The sequence below is a fragment of the Cyprinus carpio genome, chromosome B16 (genome assembly GCF_018340385.1).
Source record: "Cyprinus carpio isolate SPL01 chromosome B16, ASM1834038v1, whole genome shotgun sequence".
NCBI lineage: Eukaryota > Metazoa > Chordata > Actinopteri > Cypriniformes > Cyprinidae > Cyprinus > Cyprinus carpio.
In genome coordinates this window covers 17,152,923-17,169,956 of record NC_056612.1, presented here as the reverse complement: position 1 = coordinate 17,169,956, position 17,034 = coordinate 17,152,923, and the positions used below count along the sequence as shown (strand labels likewise).

The window sequence follows — 17,034 nt, the reverse complement described above, 5'->3', positions numbered from 1 at the left end:
ACCTCTTGTGTATAGAGGCGGTATTGCAAGTCAGAGAGACCCCCTGAACGAAGCTCTGTTTCGAATTTCATGTTTAAAGTTTATACATTGACTGCACTGAGTACTAGATGTGGGTTCTTTCCAACACAAACAAATTTTATAGATGGCCACATTTTTTACAAATTATTATAACCAAATAATGACATCTAAAAAGGCTTACACAACAGCAATCTTTAATGCTGTTTTAAACAATATGGACACATTATAAATACACATCACTACATAATCAATTAAATGAAACAGTGCATTTAAAAAACCAATAAATAAAGTTACATTAAGCATTTATGCAAAAATCACATTCAACTATGCAGCTTATTGCACTTACAAATACACTGGACATAGATTTGGCAGCAAACATTTTTATGCAGTTGTACTGTATGTCACCAGATAGATAGATAGATAGATAGATAGATAGATAGATAGATAGATAGATAGATAGATAGATAGATAGATAGATTCCATCTTGTGTATTGTTCTACATGCCTTGTTTAATAATGATCTTCTGGCGCAGATTCTTTGCAGTAGTGTCGGCTGGAGTCGCTGTGCCAGTGGAGGGCAGGCCGTGGGCCGCCACATACTTTTTATAAGCTTCCCGGATGATCCTAAAAGCTTGAACATTAGCGTAGGGAATGTCTGTGATGGGGTCTCGGTAGAGCGCTGGCTTATGGGTAACAGGGCAGATCTCCTGGACAGGAATTCGAGGAGGTGGGGACTGGGGAAAGAAACGCTGCAAGGATTCATCATCACTGAATGTGATGTAGGTGCGGGAGCATTTGGCAGGCCCTGATGACAGGGAAGGGTTTACAGCAGCTGTGTTAGAAGAGAAGACACTAGGAGGCGCAGTAAGGGTTGATTCTGACTGGGAAAGAGCTTGTGAAGGGTGAGGGCCTGGATTCTGTTGGGCATCTTGGTCCAAACTGTTAATGAGATGTGAAGATGAAATATATATATAAAGATAAGAATATACAGGTACACAAATATTTTTCTCATTTAACCTCTTTAACCAAGTTCTTAGATATTATAAATAAAATAAATTAAAGTAATTAATAAATAAAAGTTTAATTTATTTTTGAACAAACTGCAATGGTACCCTAAGATGTTAAACAGTGAAGCCAAAAGAATTATTATAATTTTTCATTTGTGTAAAATTAAAGGTTTTGAATAATATTTCTTTTCTTTTGAAATTTGTGTGTTTTTTTAATCGTTTATTCTATTTATATTATACTTAAAGAATGCTTAACATGTTTGTTTAAATAAATAAAAAGAATGTTGTTTTGAAAAATGTTTAAAATGATGTCGTACGCATAAGATTACTCAAAACAAAATTACTCAGTTCACCTCTAAATAGAAAAGAAAATCACATTTAATTTTGTATTTTTAGGTCAAATTAATGAATGGAGGAGTATTTGTAAACATGAGAACACTTTATCTACATATTTGTAAGTGCCAAGAAATATAAAAGTTAGATAAAAGCACCCACTCAAAGACAATAAAAGTCTAAAGTCGAAAAAGTAGTAAACATTCAGTAAGAGATGAGGAACCAGGTGAAATACCCCTCTACATCCACGTTTTCCTCTTTAAGAGTGACGTCAGACACCAGTGGCATGAGCACGGAGTGATATCGGATAACAGATCCCACACACTGACGCTTCATATGAACCTGACGTTTCTTATCTGCCTCCAAACGCTCATAGTTTTCTGTCAAAAAAATCCCAAACAGCTATTAGCATTCAAGTTTTATAGACAAAACAATTTGCAGTTATCAGTTATCAATTCCTCACCCAGTGATCGAAGGTTAATCTGTGCTGTGACCTTGGCCTCTGCTAAAAGTTCAGCTTGGGTCAAAGGTCGCTCATGTCTTGTACCCTTCCTTCGACGCGGAGCAACCTGCCTCTCCTGCAGCCTCAGGTACGTCAACCTTGTGTGTTCTGTTGTTGACTGACGCACCGACTTCCTGTCTAAGACAAAAACAATTTCAAAGTTCACTAACTTTTACTATAACACTCTCCACAGTTTATGATGTGGTCACCACTTGCTTAAATAGTTGCCGTTCAAGGAAAAGAGGTAAACTTGACTCACTGACAGCTTCCCCATTTTATTGCACTGGAAATCATCTAATTCACGTGAAGAAGAAACAATGACTTCAGACCCTGATGTTATTTTGGTTGTGGTTTATGATAACATTGTAAATGTGTAATCAGAGGTTCATAGAAAGGATTTGTTTTGTAAATCTCTGTTATCATTAACATCTACTCACTTCATGTTGATAATGTTGTTGATACATACTGTTTGCTTTTTTCATAGAAACTATTTTTATGGCAGTCAATTCCTTGGAATGAGGAAGGGTAAAAATAGAAAAAAGAAAGAAAATAATACTGTTTGTGTGTCATTGCATAAAAATAATAAGGAAAAATAGTCAGATTTTAAGAAACTAAAAATCACATAAAACTAAAAAAAGATGATAAACCAGAATAACTGAATCTCATTTTCCATCCACCATGTTGCCATGATTTTAACAAGATATCCAACTGTTCTTATCAGTAAACACTTTATTTCTGATATACCAAAACATATATTTTCATATATGATGTGTAACAATGCAAACAATAAAGTGAGACAAAAGTTCATGAATATATTAAGCTTTATGTACACCTATGTGTTAACTCATGAAAGAAAAATGAATAAATTGAGTGTTTCAATTAAGATATTACATGTATTAAAAATGTAGTGCCTTATATTTTTTATATGTATCAATATATAGCAATACACGGTCCATGCGTATATTGTGGTATAAGCACTAGTTTCCCATGTATGGAAATGTATTATTTCATATATTGCATTATATTTGTCAGAAAGAACAAGAGAAGAAAGGCACCAGGCCCAGACAGTGTGACACCAGCCTGTCTGAAAACCTGTGCTGACCAGCTGGTCCCTATCTTCACACAGATCTTCAACAGATCACTGGAGCTATGCGAAGTCCCCTCATGCTTTAAACACTCCACCATCATCCCCGTCCCAAAGAAACCCCAAATTACTGGACTTAATGACTACAGACCTGTGGCTCTAACGTCTGTGGCCATGAAATCATTTGAAAGACTTGTTTTGGCTTATCTGAAGGACATCACTGGACTCTTACTGGACCCCTGCAGTTTGCCTACAGAGCAAACAGGTCTGTAGATGATACAGTCAACATGGGACTGCATTACATCCTGCAACATCTAGACAGACCAGGGACTTATGTTCGAGGATCCTTTTTTTGGACTTCAGCTCAGTTTTTAACACTATCATTCCAAACCTCCTCCTGCCCAAATTAACTCATCTCTCCATACCCACCTCCGTCTGTCAGTGAATCAACAGCTTCCTGACAGACAGGCAGCCGCTAGTAAAGCTGGGAAATTTCTCATCTCATCCCGTACGATCAGCACTGGCGCCCCCCAGGGTTGCGTCCTCTCCCCACTGCTCTTCTCTCTCTACACCAATAACTGCACCTCTAAAGACCCCTCTGTCGAGCTCCTGACGTTTGCAGACGACACCACACTCATCGGCCTCATTCAGGATGGTGACGAGTCTGCTTACAGACAGGAGGTTAAAGAGATGGCTGTCTGGTGCAGTCTTAACAACATGGAGCTTAACACGCTTAAAACTGTGGAGATGATCGTGGACTTCAGGAGGAACCCCGCTGCTCTCCCTCCCCTTACCATCATGAACAGCACTATGGCTGCAGTGGAGTCATTCAGGTTCCTGGGCACCACTATCTCTTAGGATCTGAAGTGGGACAATCACATTGAGTCCATTGTTAAAAAGGCCCAGCAGAGGTTGTACTTCCTTCATCAGCTGAGGAAGTTCAACCTGCCACAAGAGCTGCTGAAACAGTTCTACTCCGCCGTCACTGAATCCGTCCTCTACACCTCTATAACTGTCTGGTTCAGCTCAGTTACCAAATCTGACCTCAGAGGATAGTCTGGACTGCTGAGCCAATCACTGGTACAACCCTCCCTACTCTTCAAGAACTGTACTCATCCAGAGTGAGGAAAAGCACTGGCAAAATCACTCTGGACCCCTCACATCCAGCACACTCCCTCTTTGAACTGTTGCCATCTGGTCGACTCTACATAGCACTGAGCACCAGAACGACCAGACACAGGAACAGTTTCTTCCCTCAGGCACTCCATCTCATGAACACTTAACAATAAAACCCTAGTATACATTATTTATTTAACACACATACTTACTTACGTTTCAAATTTGCACATATAATACCTGTACATCATAATTGTCTATATTATATTTTGTGTTTTTGCTTTTTTTGTACATTGTCTATTTTGCATATTTTTATATTATTATTTTTATTATCTGTGTCCTGTCTTGTCACTGTCATTCTGTTGCACTGTGGAGCTTCTGTCACTAAAACAAATTCCTTGTATGTGTAAACATACCTGCCAATAAAGCTCATTCTGATTCTCTGATTCTGATTCTGATATTTTCCAGTGTATTCCCACATACTTTTGCTTCTTACACTAATGACAAAACTTCAAAACTCAAACTTTATGTAAGCCTGGTTATGTCACATGTGCATGTGTAAATAAAGTGCAAAAGTCTCACTCTTGTTGATGTCCTCCTGTAGTTCAGGGGGGTTGTATTTGTTGATCTTTGTCTTGACTGTCCTCCTGGGCAGTTCAGCCAGTTTCCGTTGTTTTGGTTTTTGCCTCACCACTTTAACTGGCTCCTACACAAACACAAGGTTCTTGGATTACAAGTAGCATAGATATGAAAATTCTGTCATTATTCACTTTCTGTACAGAATGTACTGGTCACTATTTTATATACAATTCCAAAGAATAATTCAGTTCAGTTCAATTCAAGTTTATTTGTATAGCGCTTTTCACAATACAAATCGTTGCCAAGCAAATTTACAGAAAATTAAGTTTCTACAATCTATTAAGTAGCAGTTTATCAGTGGCGACTATGTCAGTTAATTTACATATGGCAGAAATGTACGAAAAAATCTATTAAAGACATAATCAAACAGACGATGTACACTATTAACAGCAATTATTATAATAATTAGAATATATTATAATAAATAGAATAAGGACTGAAACTTCAAAAAGGATGCAAAAGTACCATAAATGAATCATAAAACTAGCCCATATGACTTATGCACTATATTACCAGTCATTTGAAGCTATTTATGGTAGCTTTTTATGATGTTTTATGGTCCTTATACTTAGTAACTCTCCTGTACCTTGTAGGCTTTGGTCACCACTCTGCTCTTGCGACGTGGCCCATCCTCCTCCTGCTCGCTGTCGGGTTCATCCCCTTCATCAATGTCAAAGTCACTGTCCACCTCATCTTCCGTTTCAGACAAGTCACCCTTATATTCTTCATCACCTGATTCCTGTAGAAATAACGTTTTCAGGACTCAAAGTCACAGAGGAGACACTAGACAAGTGCATATTATTTGCATAATGCATGGATTACATTCAATTAGATTATATAATGTATACAATATGTGACCATGGACCACAAAACCAGTCTAATGTAGCACAGGTATATTTGTAGCAATAGCCAAAAATACATTGTATGGATCAAAATTATTGATTTTTTTATGCCAAAAATCATTAAGGTATTAAGTAAAGACCATGTTCCGTGCAGATATTTTGTAAATTTTGTACCGTAAATATATCAAAACATTATTTTTAATTAGTAATATGCATTAGAATAATGCATGTATTAAATTAACTGTTAATATAATAAACATCTGATCACCCTTTTGTATAAATCTATTAATACTTTGTATACATTAAATGTCTGCCCTATTATTGTGTTCTTTATAGAGAGAGAGAGACAGAGATTCAAATACAACATAAGGATATTTCCAAAAAATAGAAGAACAAATGAACACATACAGTATACTTAACCTTACACAAAAATACATTTTCATGAATTTTCCTTATGTATTTATGTATATAATAACTATGTATTGAATATATTAAATATTAACAAAAATATACAGAACAATATATTGTTAATATATTACAACATATTGAATAATACATTATTCAATTATGTATTGAATTGCAGCTTAACATGTATAGAAAATGTGACTATATTTATATTGTAATGTACATTCAGTTCGAATATATAATTTATACAGTTAGTATGTACTATATCTAATTTATTAGAATAATAGATTTTTCATAAATTGTGAAAATCTCTATACAATACATTGAGTTTAGCTGAATTAAAATAAATTGAAAGTGTAGCACATAACCACACATACAGAATAACTAAATGTGAAATAATCAAAATGTAAAATTATACACAAAAACACATAAATATTATATACTGTGTATAAAATCATTATTGTTTAATGAACCTGTTTTTTTTTTTTTTACTAAATAAAAGCACAATGACTCCATAAAATCATGTGACAGAGATCTCCTGACAGTCTCAAGACGATCAAATCAGAGTGACGGGGCATATTCTTACAGGTTCAAGTCCAAACGTTCATGACGATGTATAAATGTATTACAGCTGCGGAAATGTGTCAACACAAGCCCACGACAAGCTGCACAGGTGATAATTCATCACTCACGTCGTGAAATCCTCCATATGTGGTCTTGTAGAACTCATCCTCCTCTTCTGCATCCAGCAGTCTGGACATGCGGTTTCCCGCAGTCTTTCGAGGAGCCCTGCTGAAAGCTAAACTCATCCTGACTCCTAAATCTATTTCACAGATATGTAAAGACGATAAGATGGATATTTATAATTTAAATGAATGACATGACAAGTTAAAATAGAGCAGGGGACCAGATTTCAGGATAGGACTCAAATCTGTTACGTAAAACAAAATATCACTGCGTCATCGGGAACGCATCTGAAGGTTTTTTAACATTTTATCATATCATACCAGCTTAACAGCTGAATACATGTCAGACTCACTAGCCTAATGTGGTATTAAGAGAGTAATCGATGTAGATATCTTGCTCCAGACCAAACTAATAGAACGAGGATATTCATCCGCAGCCGCCAGGAGGAGACAGAGGTACAGTCTACAGTAAGGACGACTGCACTCAAGTACCCTCGTGTCCGGAAGTGATTATTCAAGTTCATCTTCTGAACTCTGGCATAACACCAGCTGTAACATAGCCAATTAAAATGACAGCGAGTTTATTATACGAGTCATTCTATGACACAGGTCTTCTCATTGTCACAGATTAGTAGGCTACTGGATAGAGAGTTTAAACTTAATTTGATAAAATGTCCACTTAAAAAAAAGCAGCATTTACCTAATTAAATTATTTAATAGTGGACATAAACATATAAACTAAAATTGATTTTAAAATAATCTTTTGGTTTATTCTTAAGTAACCTGTGACAGAATGTGGCTGCTGTTCTCACTACTGTTATTAAAGTTGTAGTCATGGATCATTAGCATCCAAGTGTCAGCAATACGATGTTTCTATATATATTAGAAAAATAAACAAACACTATTTTAACTGTTTATGTTATACTAGATGAATCTTGTGGAGCATAAAAAACAAATTATGACTGCTAAATGAGAGTAGAACGTGGCAACTTTTGAACTTGGCTCTTCTGAAAACTGTTTAGGGCACTTCATCAAATGTTATAAACTCCTGTCATAGAATTACTCATGTATATTTTTAGAAAATATCATTAATTTGATCTTTTTAATGATTGGCAATGACATTTGTGCATAGCATTTGGTCAAAAAAAAAAAACAAAAAAAAACAATGAAACCCTAAAAAATTTCAGATACTGTATTAATCAGAAATGAAAGCAACATTCCATGGTCATTGTTTTGCACGTTGGCATGTCGTGACGTCCAAAAATGCATGCAGACCATTTTTTCCAGGGCAGTCACACTGAAAGAGACTGATTCTTGTGGAGATGGCTCACTTATCAATCCCTACAGAGTAAATGAGAGACATACTTCAGATTAGCCAAGTAGCTTTGATTATTATTTAATACACAAGGATTTGCTGCCAGTCAAATATTAAAGGCATGAGGCATTTTGAAGACCAGTATTTAAAGTAGAATGAATGTGAAAATTGGCTGTTGGCCATTGGTCGTTCGAATGCCTGGGGACTTACCTTTGTGGGTTTGAGGGGGGAAAAGCCAAGCCCAAACCAATTCAGCGGTTTTAAAAAACTTAGCAAAAGTCCATGGGAAAAACCTCGAGACAGAGAACCACCACTCATTTTACAGGAAAGTCGAATTTAAAACAAAACAACAACACTGTGTCAAACTGTTATTCTTTAAATGAGACAGGTACTCATTACAGGACTAGAAAGTTAAAATCTACCTTAATTAATTGTATCTTGTCAATGATTAAAATATACCATTCTTTGGTTGTGAGAAGAATTCCCCAAGTGGTGAATTCCATGGTTCCGTATTTGCTTTTCCTTTCCTGCTCTGGGAAAGGTTAGCGTACACATCTATTGCCACCCATGCAGATCTCTCTTGTTCATCCAGCCACACATGAGAATATCCAAATTTCCTTTGATGACCATTATGCAGGGATTTTTAAACAATAAAGTGTAATTTACCAAAATGGTGCTCATTGTATTTTTAATCTCTGAATTTACCATAGACAATATGCTTTTGCTAGTCTTTTCTGGGAAAGTAGTGCATGCAGCACTGACAGAACCCAATTGTCCTTGGAACAAAGCTGCAGTGTGTGTTTTAAGCAAACATGTCATTCATTCAATGTCATTCCTTCTCAACCCATTTACATTCATTTGAAAACCAAAGGTAAAACGTGCACACCCACAAACCCCATCCTAACTACAAACTTTACATACTTTAAATGTATGCTTGCTGTGTTACCCAAAAAGTGAGCAGATTTGATTTGAAGGTTGTTAAAATGTTCTAAATTCCTACTCTGTTATGCATTCACTTCCTCCCACGCCAAAGGTTATTTACAACAGAGGTGTGCTATAGCATTTAAAGTAAGGAATAAAGAAGATTGTTGTTTCTAAGATATGGAAATGTAATGCAGATGTAATGCTTCCCTCTGCCAGATTAAAACCATTTTTTATTCCGAACTTGAAGTTCTAGAACAACCCTAGAATCATGTGAACCAGCTGATTGTCTGTGGAGATTGAGTGGGTTTCGGCTTTTAAAATAATGCTTATGTCCTCAGTGAGCACTTTGGCATTTGGTTCCTTTTTTCTTTGATGTCTGGCTTTCGTGTCCTTTTCTCTCTCTCTCTATCTCTCTCTCTCTCTCTCTCTCTGTGTGTGTGTCTCTCTTTCCCTCCTGCTGTCTCTTTAGAGTACAAAAACATTGGTGAAACTGAGAAGGGTCATTCTCTTCATTCACAGAAGAAATCGAAGCTCCCCCTAACTTGAATTCTACTGCACTGTTTACAGACTGGAGTCTGTTTGTTGTTGTTGTTGTGCGGTACAGAGCTCAAAGGCTCTATCGTGGGCAGTGTGATTGGTACCATATGAAGGATGGCATTGTTTGGGCCTCTGAACACAGATATCATTCAGGAGAGAGCTGCATTGGAACATGATCTCACAACTCTGGAATGTGAAAACACACTGCTGCCGGGAAACAAGCTTTGTGGGGGTGTTAAATATCCCCCTTTTAGGCCAGTCTTGTACACGGACCACACACCGCTAAAATAAGAGGCTAGATTGGATCAGAGGAAATGATAGATGAATCACAGGAATGATAGACATCGGAAAGAAATGGTGGATAAATGTTTCCTTATAAAGGTTTGTTGTCCAGTGTTATAATTAGTATGTGCAGAGAAACACAGTGTACTGAGAACACAAACTAGTCCAGTTTGACAGTTCTTGACCCAGTTAGCAGTAATTGGTAGAGCAAATCTCAAAGAGACACGTATGTTTAAAGGTATTTCTGTTGTATAATGTTGTTGAGTCGATAAATTAGGTTTAGTTTGCTTTTGTTTGGGCTGTCATTCCCTTCTGCATCATTGTCCATGTCAAAAGCATTACAGCGTGACATTACATAAGGCCACTGGTTCTGTTTGGGCATGTTCAGAGACCAAACTTATGTTTTGACCTGTTTTGTCTGACGTGATGTCTCAGATGTCCAGCCCACCGCTCACTCACATCATGACTTCTTTTTTCCTGAAGCAGAGAGAAGAATATACCAGATCAAGACTAAAGCATCCTTTATCATGAGCATGCTTTTGAAACTTAATTTATCTGGCATTTTTTTCACAAATAAGTAACAAAATAAGGCGGAAACTCTCAAAAATTAAAAATATTTCCACAAATGGTTTGCAGAAGGAATTGTGCTCAACCCTCAGAGGGTAAACTACCGAAATTATTTTAGCTTTGCCATTTTTGCAAAACTGTTACCAATTTAGGGCATCTAAATACAGCTTAAAACCCATTCAGCATTGATGTACTGTTACGTAATAGTTATTTCTAGCAATAAATATTAAATAAATAAAATTAAATAGAAAAATTCAGCAGGTAGCAGGGTTGAAAATTTCGCCTAACTAAGCTGTCACTCAACAGAAGCTATAGTTAGTTCACTGGTTAGTTTTTTTTTTCAATGTTTTTGCTCACCAAGGCTGTGATAGTTTATTCAGAAATACAGTAAGTAGAGTAATATTGTGAAATATTATACTTCAAAATAGCTGTTTTCAATTTTAATATATATTTAATTCATAAATTCCTGTGATAGCAAAGTTTAATTTTCAATAGCCATTACTCCAATCTCCAGTTCTCCAATTCTAATATGCTGATCTGGTGCTCAGGAAAAAAATTTTTTAATCATTATCAGTGTTGAAAACTGTGATTTTTGTGGAACTGTAGCACATTTCTTTCAGGAATCTTTAATGAATAGAAAGTTTAAAACAGCATTTATGTGAAATAACAGTCTTTACTGTCACTTTTGATCATTTTGATGAATCCTGTCAGGCATAAACCAAAAACTAAAGCTAAATGGCAGATACACGCTAACTATTTATTATTAGTTATGTTGACAATTATTAAAGGCCACTCTAAACTGGAATGATTTGCACACTTATATATAACATCTCTGAAAAAGTTTATCAATGCAGACATTTGAAACTGCCAAGCAGGCAGTAAACCCATTTACCAACAGCATCACCGTTCTTGTATAAATCTACATTTAATGATATACCAAAGTGTGAAAATATGCCATAAATCAGTTTAAAAGTGTCCAGTATCAGAGTGCATACAGAAGTAAACACCACAGCAGGCACAAGTGACTGAAAGGTGGGCAGTTAAAATGACAAGACATATCTCATCCAAACATACACTGATATACACACCCCTTACTGACAATACAGCTGCTGCATGTGTCAAGCACATTATGTTCTGAAATACACAACCTGCCATAGGCTACGTGTGAGGAAGAATAAAAGTTGCAAAGTTGATTGCGCAAAGACATAAGCCAAAACCAACAGTGCAAATTTAACTTTTCACAGTGTACAAAAATGATAAACTGACTCATTAATATTAAGATATGATTTTATTGTTTATTTTGGTTTAAAATGTGCTTTTGGTCTTTGAACAGAAAGAAGTCAAGGTGTATTCTCCTTCTGGCACGTAACCATCAAATCCAGATTCGTTTGAAGGGTGTGACACATACCAGTCATAGTACCTGGCTGAACACTCATAGTTAGAAACATGTTGTAACTAACCTCATCAAACAACATCAAACAAGTATCCTTCATCACCCACAGAACTAAACTATGAAAGGCATTAACAAGATAATCTTTATACAGGCCTCTGCATCCACTTATGAATCAGTTTGTGGTGTCCGTCACCTTTTGACATAAACAAACTCTGATATTCCTTTAAAGCTTTGTGGTTGCCATTTGTCATGTCTAGTGAAGATGCAGTTTGTCTTCAGATAACATTGTAAATGAATGTGAATCAGAATAAGAAAACACAGAAGTGAAACGAACAGGCTTTTCTTTTCCTCTATAATGAATAATGCCAAAATCTGTAATTAATTGAAAAAAATATATATATGTAGGCCTATCCTAAAAATAAATTACGCAAAAGACACTGACAAAGTATTCGCAAGACTATGCAAACAATGACTATGACAAAAAACGAGACAAAAGACAGAATGAAGGGAATGTTGCAAGTCACACAGGAAGTACATTCAGAAACTGTAAAAATGCTGTGTAAAAAAAAAAAAAAAAAAAAACTTTCTTGATAGTTAAGTACATTTAGGTTTTGTGTTACATCTTATGTTGTTAAATGAATGTTTGCTGGATCATTTTAGTGTTGTGTGTTACCATGATAGTGTTTTGTATTTGTTTGTATGAAATTCATATATTTACCTCAACTTGTGGGAAAGCAGTATATGTGATGTACTTTGATTCTACATGTGACTTTCTTATTATACAACCTGTGTTTTTAGGTAGTTTCAGTGTAAAGGTACAAAACAGATTTTAGTACTTCAGTAGGTTGGTATTTAACATTATATTAATTAATAAAATATACTTTTTTTGTACATTTAAGTTAAATCCTTAAAATCTAAAAATTTTACCACAACGTTCTGGCAACCACAGCTAAAGCAAAATTAAGCAATGAAACTCTAATATGAAATCAAAGGTTTAACATTTGAGATTTCCGGTAGTTTTATCTTTGAAATGCCAAGTTGTTGCTGTTTGAAAAACTCCCAGGCTGAAGCAGCCAGCTTTCATTTCCAAGAAAGGCGTGGGAAGAAGACCAATGAATCCCAGATTACAGGGACTTCAAAACATCAGGCCATCATTGCCAAAGAGATCAGACTAGGCCAACCTGGTATCTTCAAGCAAAACAGGACAAGTTGTGTCATGCTGCAGATGACATCACAAGAACTGTACAGTGACAGACGTGTAGCTCCACTGTGTACATGGTACATTTCTGTGGGGTTAAAGCAGCATTTGAAACTGCAGGCCTATATACTACCAATGAATGTACTGAGATATTGAGCTGCTTAAGGTGAAAATGACAACAAAGCCCTGCTGGAAATGTGTTTCTAAGTACATGGGAAAAAGAAAAGAGATCAACTGAAATAAGAGTCGGTCGTGGGAACAGAGCAGTGACAAGCTCTCACGTGTTTACAGTTACTGTCAAGTTCTCTCTCAAGGTCAGTGTCCTATTAGTGTATAAATAACATGAGCTCAATGTTGTTGGGCTTAATTCTTGCAACATGCTGAAGTATTTAAGCTTGATTATTTTGCAGAATGTAAAACATGAGAAATCCACCTTTGTAAAGGAACTATGCAACCTGATCTTATTCGTATTATTAGTACATAAACCCACACATTTTTGTGGATTTGGATACACCAGTTTAAATTGAGGAATACATAGACATAAAGCAGTCTATTAATTTGGAGTGAAATTATTATATAATATTGCCTGTGTATTATCTTTGGGTCTGCATGAATTAGTTTACTTTGTTAGTGCACTTTACTACATTACTAGTCTTGTGGTAAACAATTAATCTATGCAAGTGAAACCACACACACAGACACACACACACAAACACACACACACTCAATCAAAATCTGAAAATTTGCTTATACCTTCTTGAATGTTGTTTCTTTTCTGATGACATCAGCTTGAGCAGAACATCCTTAACCACTCGTTTCCAACCGTCTGGCTGTTTCATTTGGAAATATGTCACAGTATTGAAGCTGGTCACAACTTCTGATTCACACTAAGAAAGCATTTTTTAACAATGTATAAAATAATTGTTTGTGCAACACAGACATTGCAACAAAGTTATTAGTAATTTTCATGACAGTCAAATGACATTTGATGGAGTTTCTTCATCTGAAAATTTTGGAGAAATTTGCCATCTCATCACTGGATCCTCTTTAGTGAATGGGTGCCACCATCAGAATGAAAGTTCAAACAGCTGAATAAATATAAACAGCTGATAAAAACATCACAATAACCCACAAGTAATCCACAGGACTCCAGTCTATCAATTAACATTTTGTGAAGCAAAAAGCTGCATGGTTGTAAGAAATAAATCCAAAATTAGGGCATTTTTAACTTCAAACCATTGCTAAAATATGAGTCCTCTATCCATAATATTGCTTTCTCTTGTGATAAGGGCATCTCAGCTGTATCAGGAGAGAAATATGCACAGATCAAGCAAAGTCTGTGGGGTGTTGCAACTGACCAATCAGAATCAAATAATCCAGAGAGCTGTGTAATCAATTTTTTATAGTTACATTTACTATTAAACTGGTATATTTAAGTCTGTAATCCTAACCTAAACCTAACCACTCCTCAACAATACAAGAACAACAACAAAAAAAAGCAATAGGCAGATAATTTTACAATGATGACCATGTTAATTGGAATATACTATAGAGTTACCACCACACTTTACATACTGTAAATAATAATGAGATCACGCTGCAGGATGAACATTCAACCTTTTTAATCCAGCAATGCATCTGAGACTGTAAGGTTATCGGTCACCCCACTCAAGTTGATAAAGTGGATAATAAGGAAAAAACTGTTTAAACATGGCAAAAAGACTATATGGAATATATTTTTTCTATATACATTGAATATACAGCGTCTGACAGCATCTGATAATTCTCTTGAACACTGTTCTCTCATGAAACAGATAAGAATTTACATAAGTATCCGAACCTGTAATAGCAAGTTTTTTTTTAAAGTAAAAAAACACCCACACGTTTGATGGCAGTACTTTTGCAACAGCAAAAAAAAATTCAATACTCTAAAAATCTTGCATAGTAACAAGCTTTATATTGATTATATGCTCATATGTTTGAGTAAAGAAACAAAGGCACCTGCAAGCTGCTGACAACCTTTGGCCTATTTACAATATTGTGCAGCACATGCAAAACAGCTGACAGGTGAAAAATGATCCCTTTATATTTATCGTGCCTTGCATGTGTTTACATTTTATCATCTGCAACATAAAACTTCTGAGGATTTATTAGTCAGAGTGAAATGTTTCCTCATTTACATTTCTTTTCAGGCAGAGTTATCTTACACGCCCTAGAACAAACATGCTGCAGCAAGACATCCCTTGTCAACACCTTTTCCAGATGCGACACTTTGCATTTAGGCTGCTTTTCCAGACATGCATTTTGACATTGGGAAAAAAAAATGCAGAACACAACCAACATAAAACTTTGCATCATGCAAAATAATGACAAATAATAAGTAAAGGGGAATCCTGGTTTTCTGAGACCTTCCTGGATGTAAATAGGTGTGGTTTTGGCAGTTTCCTTGTACACATTCCCAAAGAAGAGCTCAACAATCTCTGTTTGTGTAGACTTGTATAGATTAGATTTAATAGTGGGATATATGCTTTTAAAAGGAAGAAAGAAAGAAAGAAAGAAAGAAAGAAAGAAAGAAAGAAAGAAAGAAAGAAAGAAAGAAAGAAAGAAAGAAAGAATTTGTACCTAGTCCTAATGCAAAGAAAGTGTACCTAGTTTCCCACAAAAAAAATATCACAACATCTATTTCTCGAATTTTATTTGACAGCATGTGACAAAACATCCAGACATTACCATGATTATCAGCTTTTAAAATAGCAGAAAGGAGAACTCAGCTGAAAGAAGAAAAATTCCATAGGACTGTATTTGCAATTTCCCCTTGTAACATTATCTCAAAACAATAAAAATCCATTATATCATGATTACCAAATTTTAACTGGATGACTTGTAATAACTGAAGAGTTTCACTTTTAAACACCTCATTCCAGTAGGCAGGGTAGACAGATAAATCTTACATTGATCAAAGTACAAGCCACATACAGTGTGTGTTCAGTCTATGGACTGTTCTTGAACGTCATCCTTGACACGTGTGTCGAATTCCAGTCCTGGAGGGCCACTGTCCATAGCTCCACCCAGCTCCAAAATACCTGCCTGCAAGTTTCTAGTAATCCTGAAGACACTGATTAGCTGCAGGTTTGTTTAATTAGGGTTGGAACTAAACTCTGCAGGACAGTGGCCCTATACAGAAACTGACAACAGCTGGCAATTACAGTCTATCTGTATTTTAGGGGCATTCAATATATGATTTTCTTCATTTGTCTGGAAGACCTTTTGTATATAATATTTGAAAATTGTTTAAATATTATAGTTAGTTATATTATAGTTATTTTATTGTATTATAATGCATAGACTACAAGACTATGTCCTTTCTTTGAGCATTTGCAGGTTTGGAATGTTGTTAAAGTACCGAGAAGCTAATCTTACCAGAATCTTAAGCAAAAGTAAAAGTAAATCCTTCCTGAAATAATTTACCAACATGCATTTCGGAAAAAAAGAGGATGGGACACTAGTATTACTGGCATTGGTTTTTATTTCTCAGAAAAGACAGGATGAAGAAATATACATTGGCAGCAGACTAAGCCTATATGTGACCCTGGACCACAAAACCAGTCTTAAGTGTCAATTTTTTTAAACTGAGATTTATATATCACCCGAAAGTTGTATAAATAGCTTTTCATTGATGTATGATTTGTTAGGATAGGACAATACTTGGCTGAGATACGACTATTTGAAAATCTGGAATCTGAGGGTGCAAGAAAATCACCTTTAAAGTTGTCCAAATGAAGTTCTTAGCAATGCATATTACTAATCAAAAATTAAGTTTTGATATATTTACAGTAGAAAATTTACAAAATATCTTTATGGAACATGATCTTCTCTTAATATCCTAATGATTTTTGGCATGAAAGAAAAATTGATAATTTTGACCCATACAATGTATTTTTGGATATTGCCGCAAATATACCCCAGCGACTTAAGATTAGTTTTGTGGTCCAGGGTCACATATGATATATATATGATATAGAGATATGAAAGTGCTTGATTTAATACAAATTTTTTTTTTTTTTTTTTATCTCATAAGTTACGGTAATGCATCACCAAAAAGCTGAGGTTTTAAGGGGGAAAAAAAAGTTAATTTTTTTTCCTCAAAATAACTGAAATATATATGGTTAAAAGTTAGGCTACATAAT

General features: G+C 35.4%; 1 protein-coding gene across 1 annotated transcript; it reads right to left on the bottom strand.

The window, feature by feature from the left end:
- Nucleotides 1–200: 200 nt before the first annotated feature.
- vps72b (vacuolar protein sorting 72 homolog b) lies at nt 201–7,236 on the bottom strand. The gene is made up of 6 exons (XM_019119290.2): nt 6,638–7,236; nt 5,285–5,437; nt 4,642–4,765; nt 1,821–1,997; nt 1,593–1,737; nt 201–956 (listed from the first exon to the last, which is right to left on the bottom strand). The coding sequence occupies exons 1-6, from the start codon at nt 6,752–6,754 to the stop codon at nt 515–517; spliced, it is 1,158 nt and encodes a 385-aa protein (XP_018974835.1). The 5' UTR covers nt 6,755–7,236; the 3' UTR covers nt 201–514.
- Between the last annotated feature and the right edge of the window lie 9,798 nt (nt 7,237–17,034).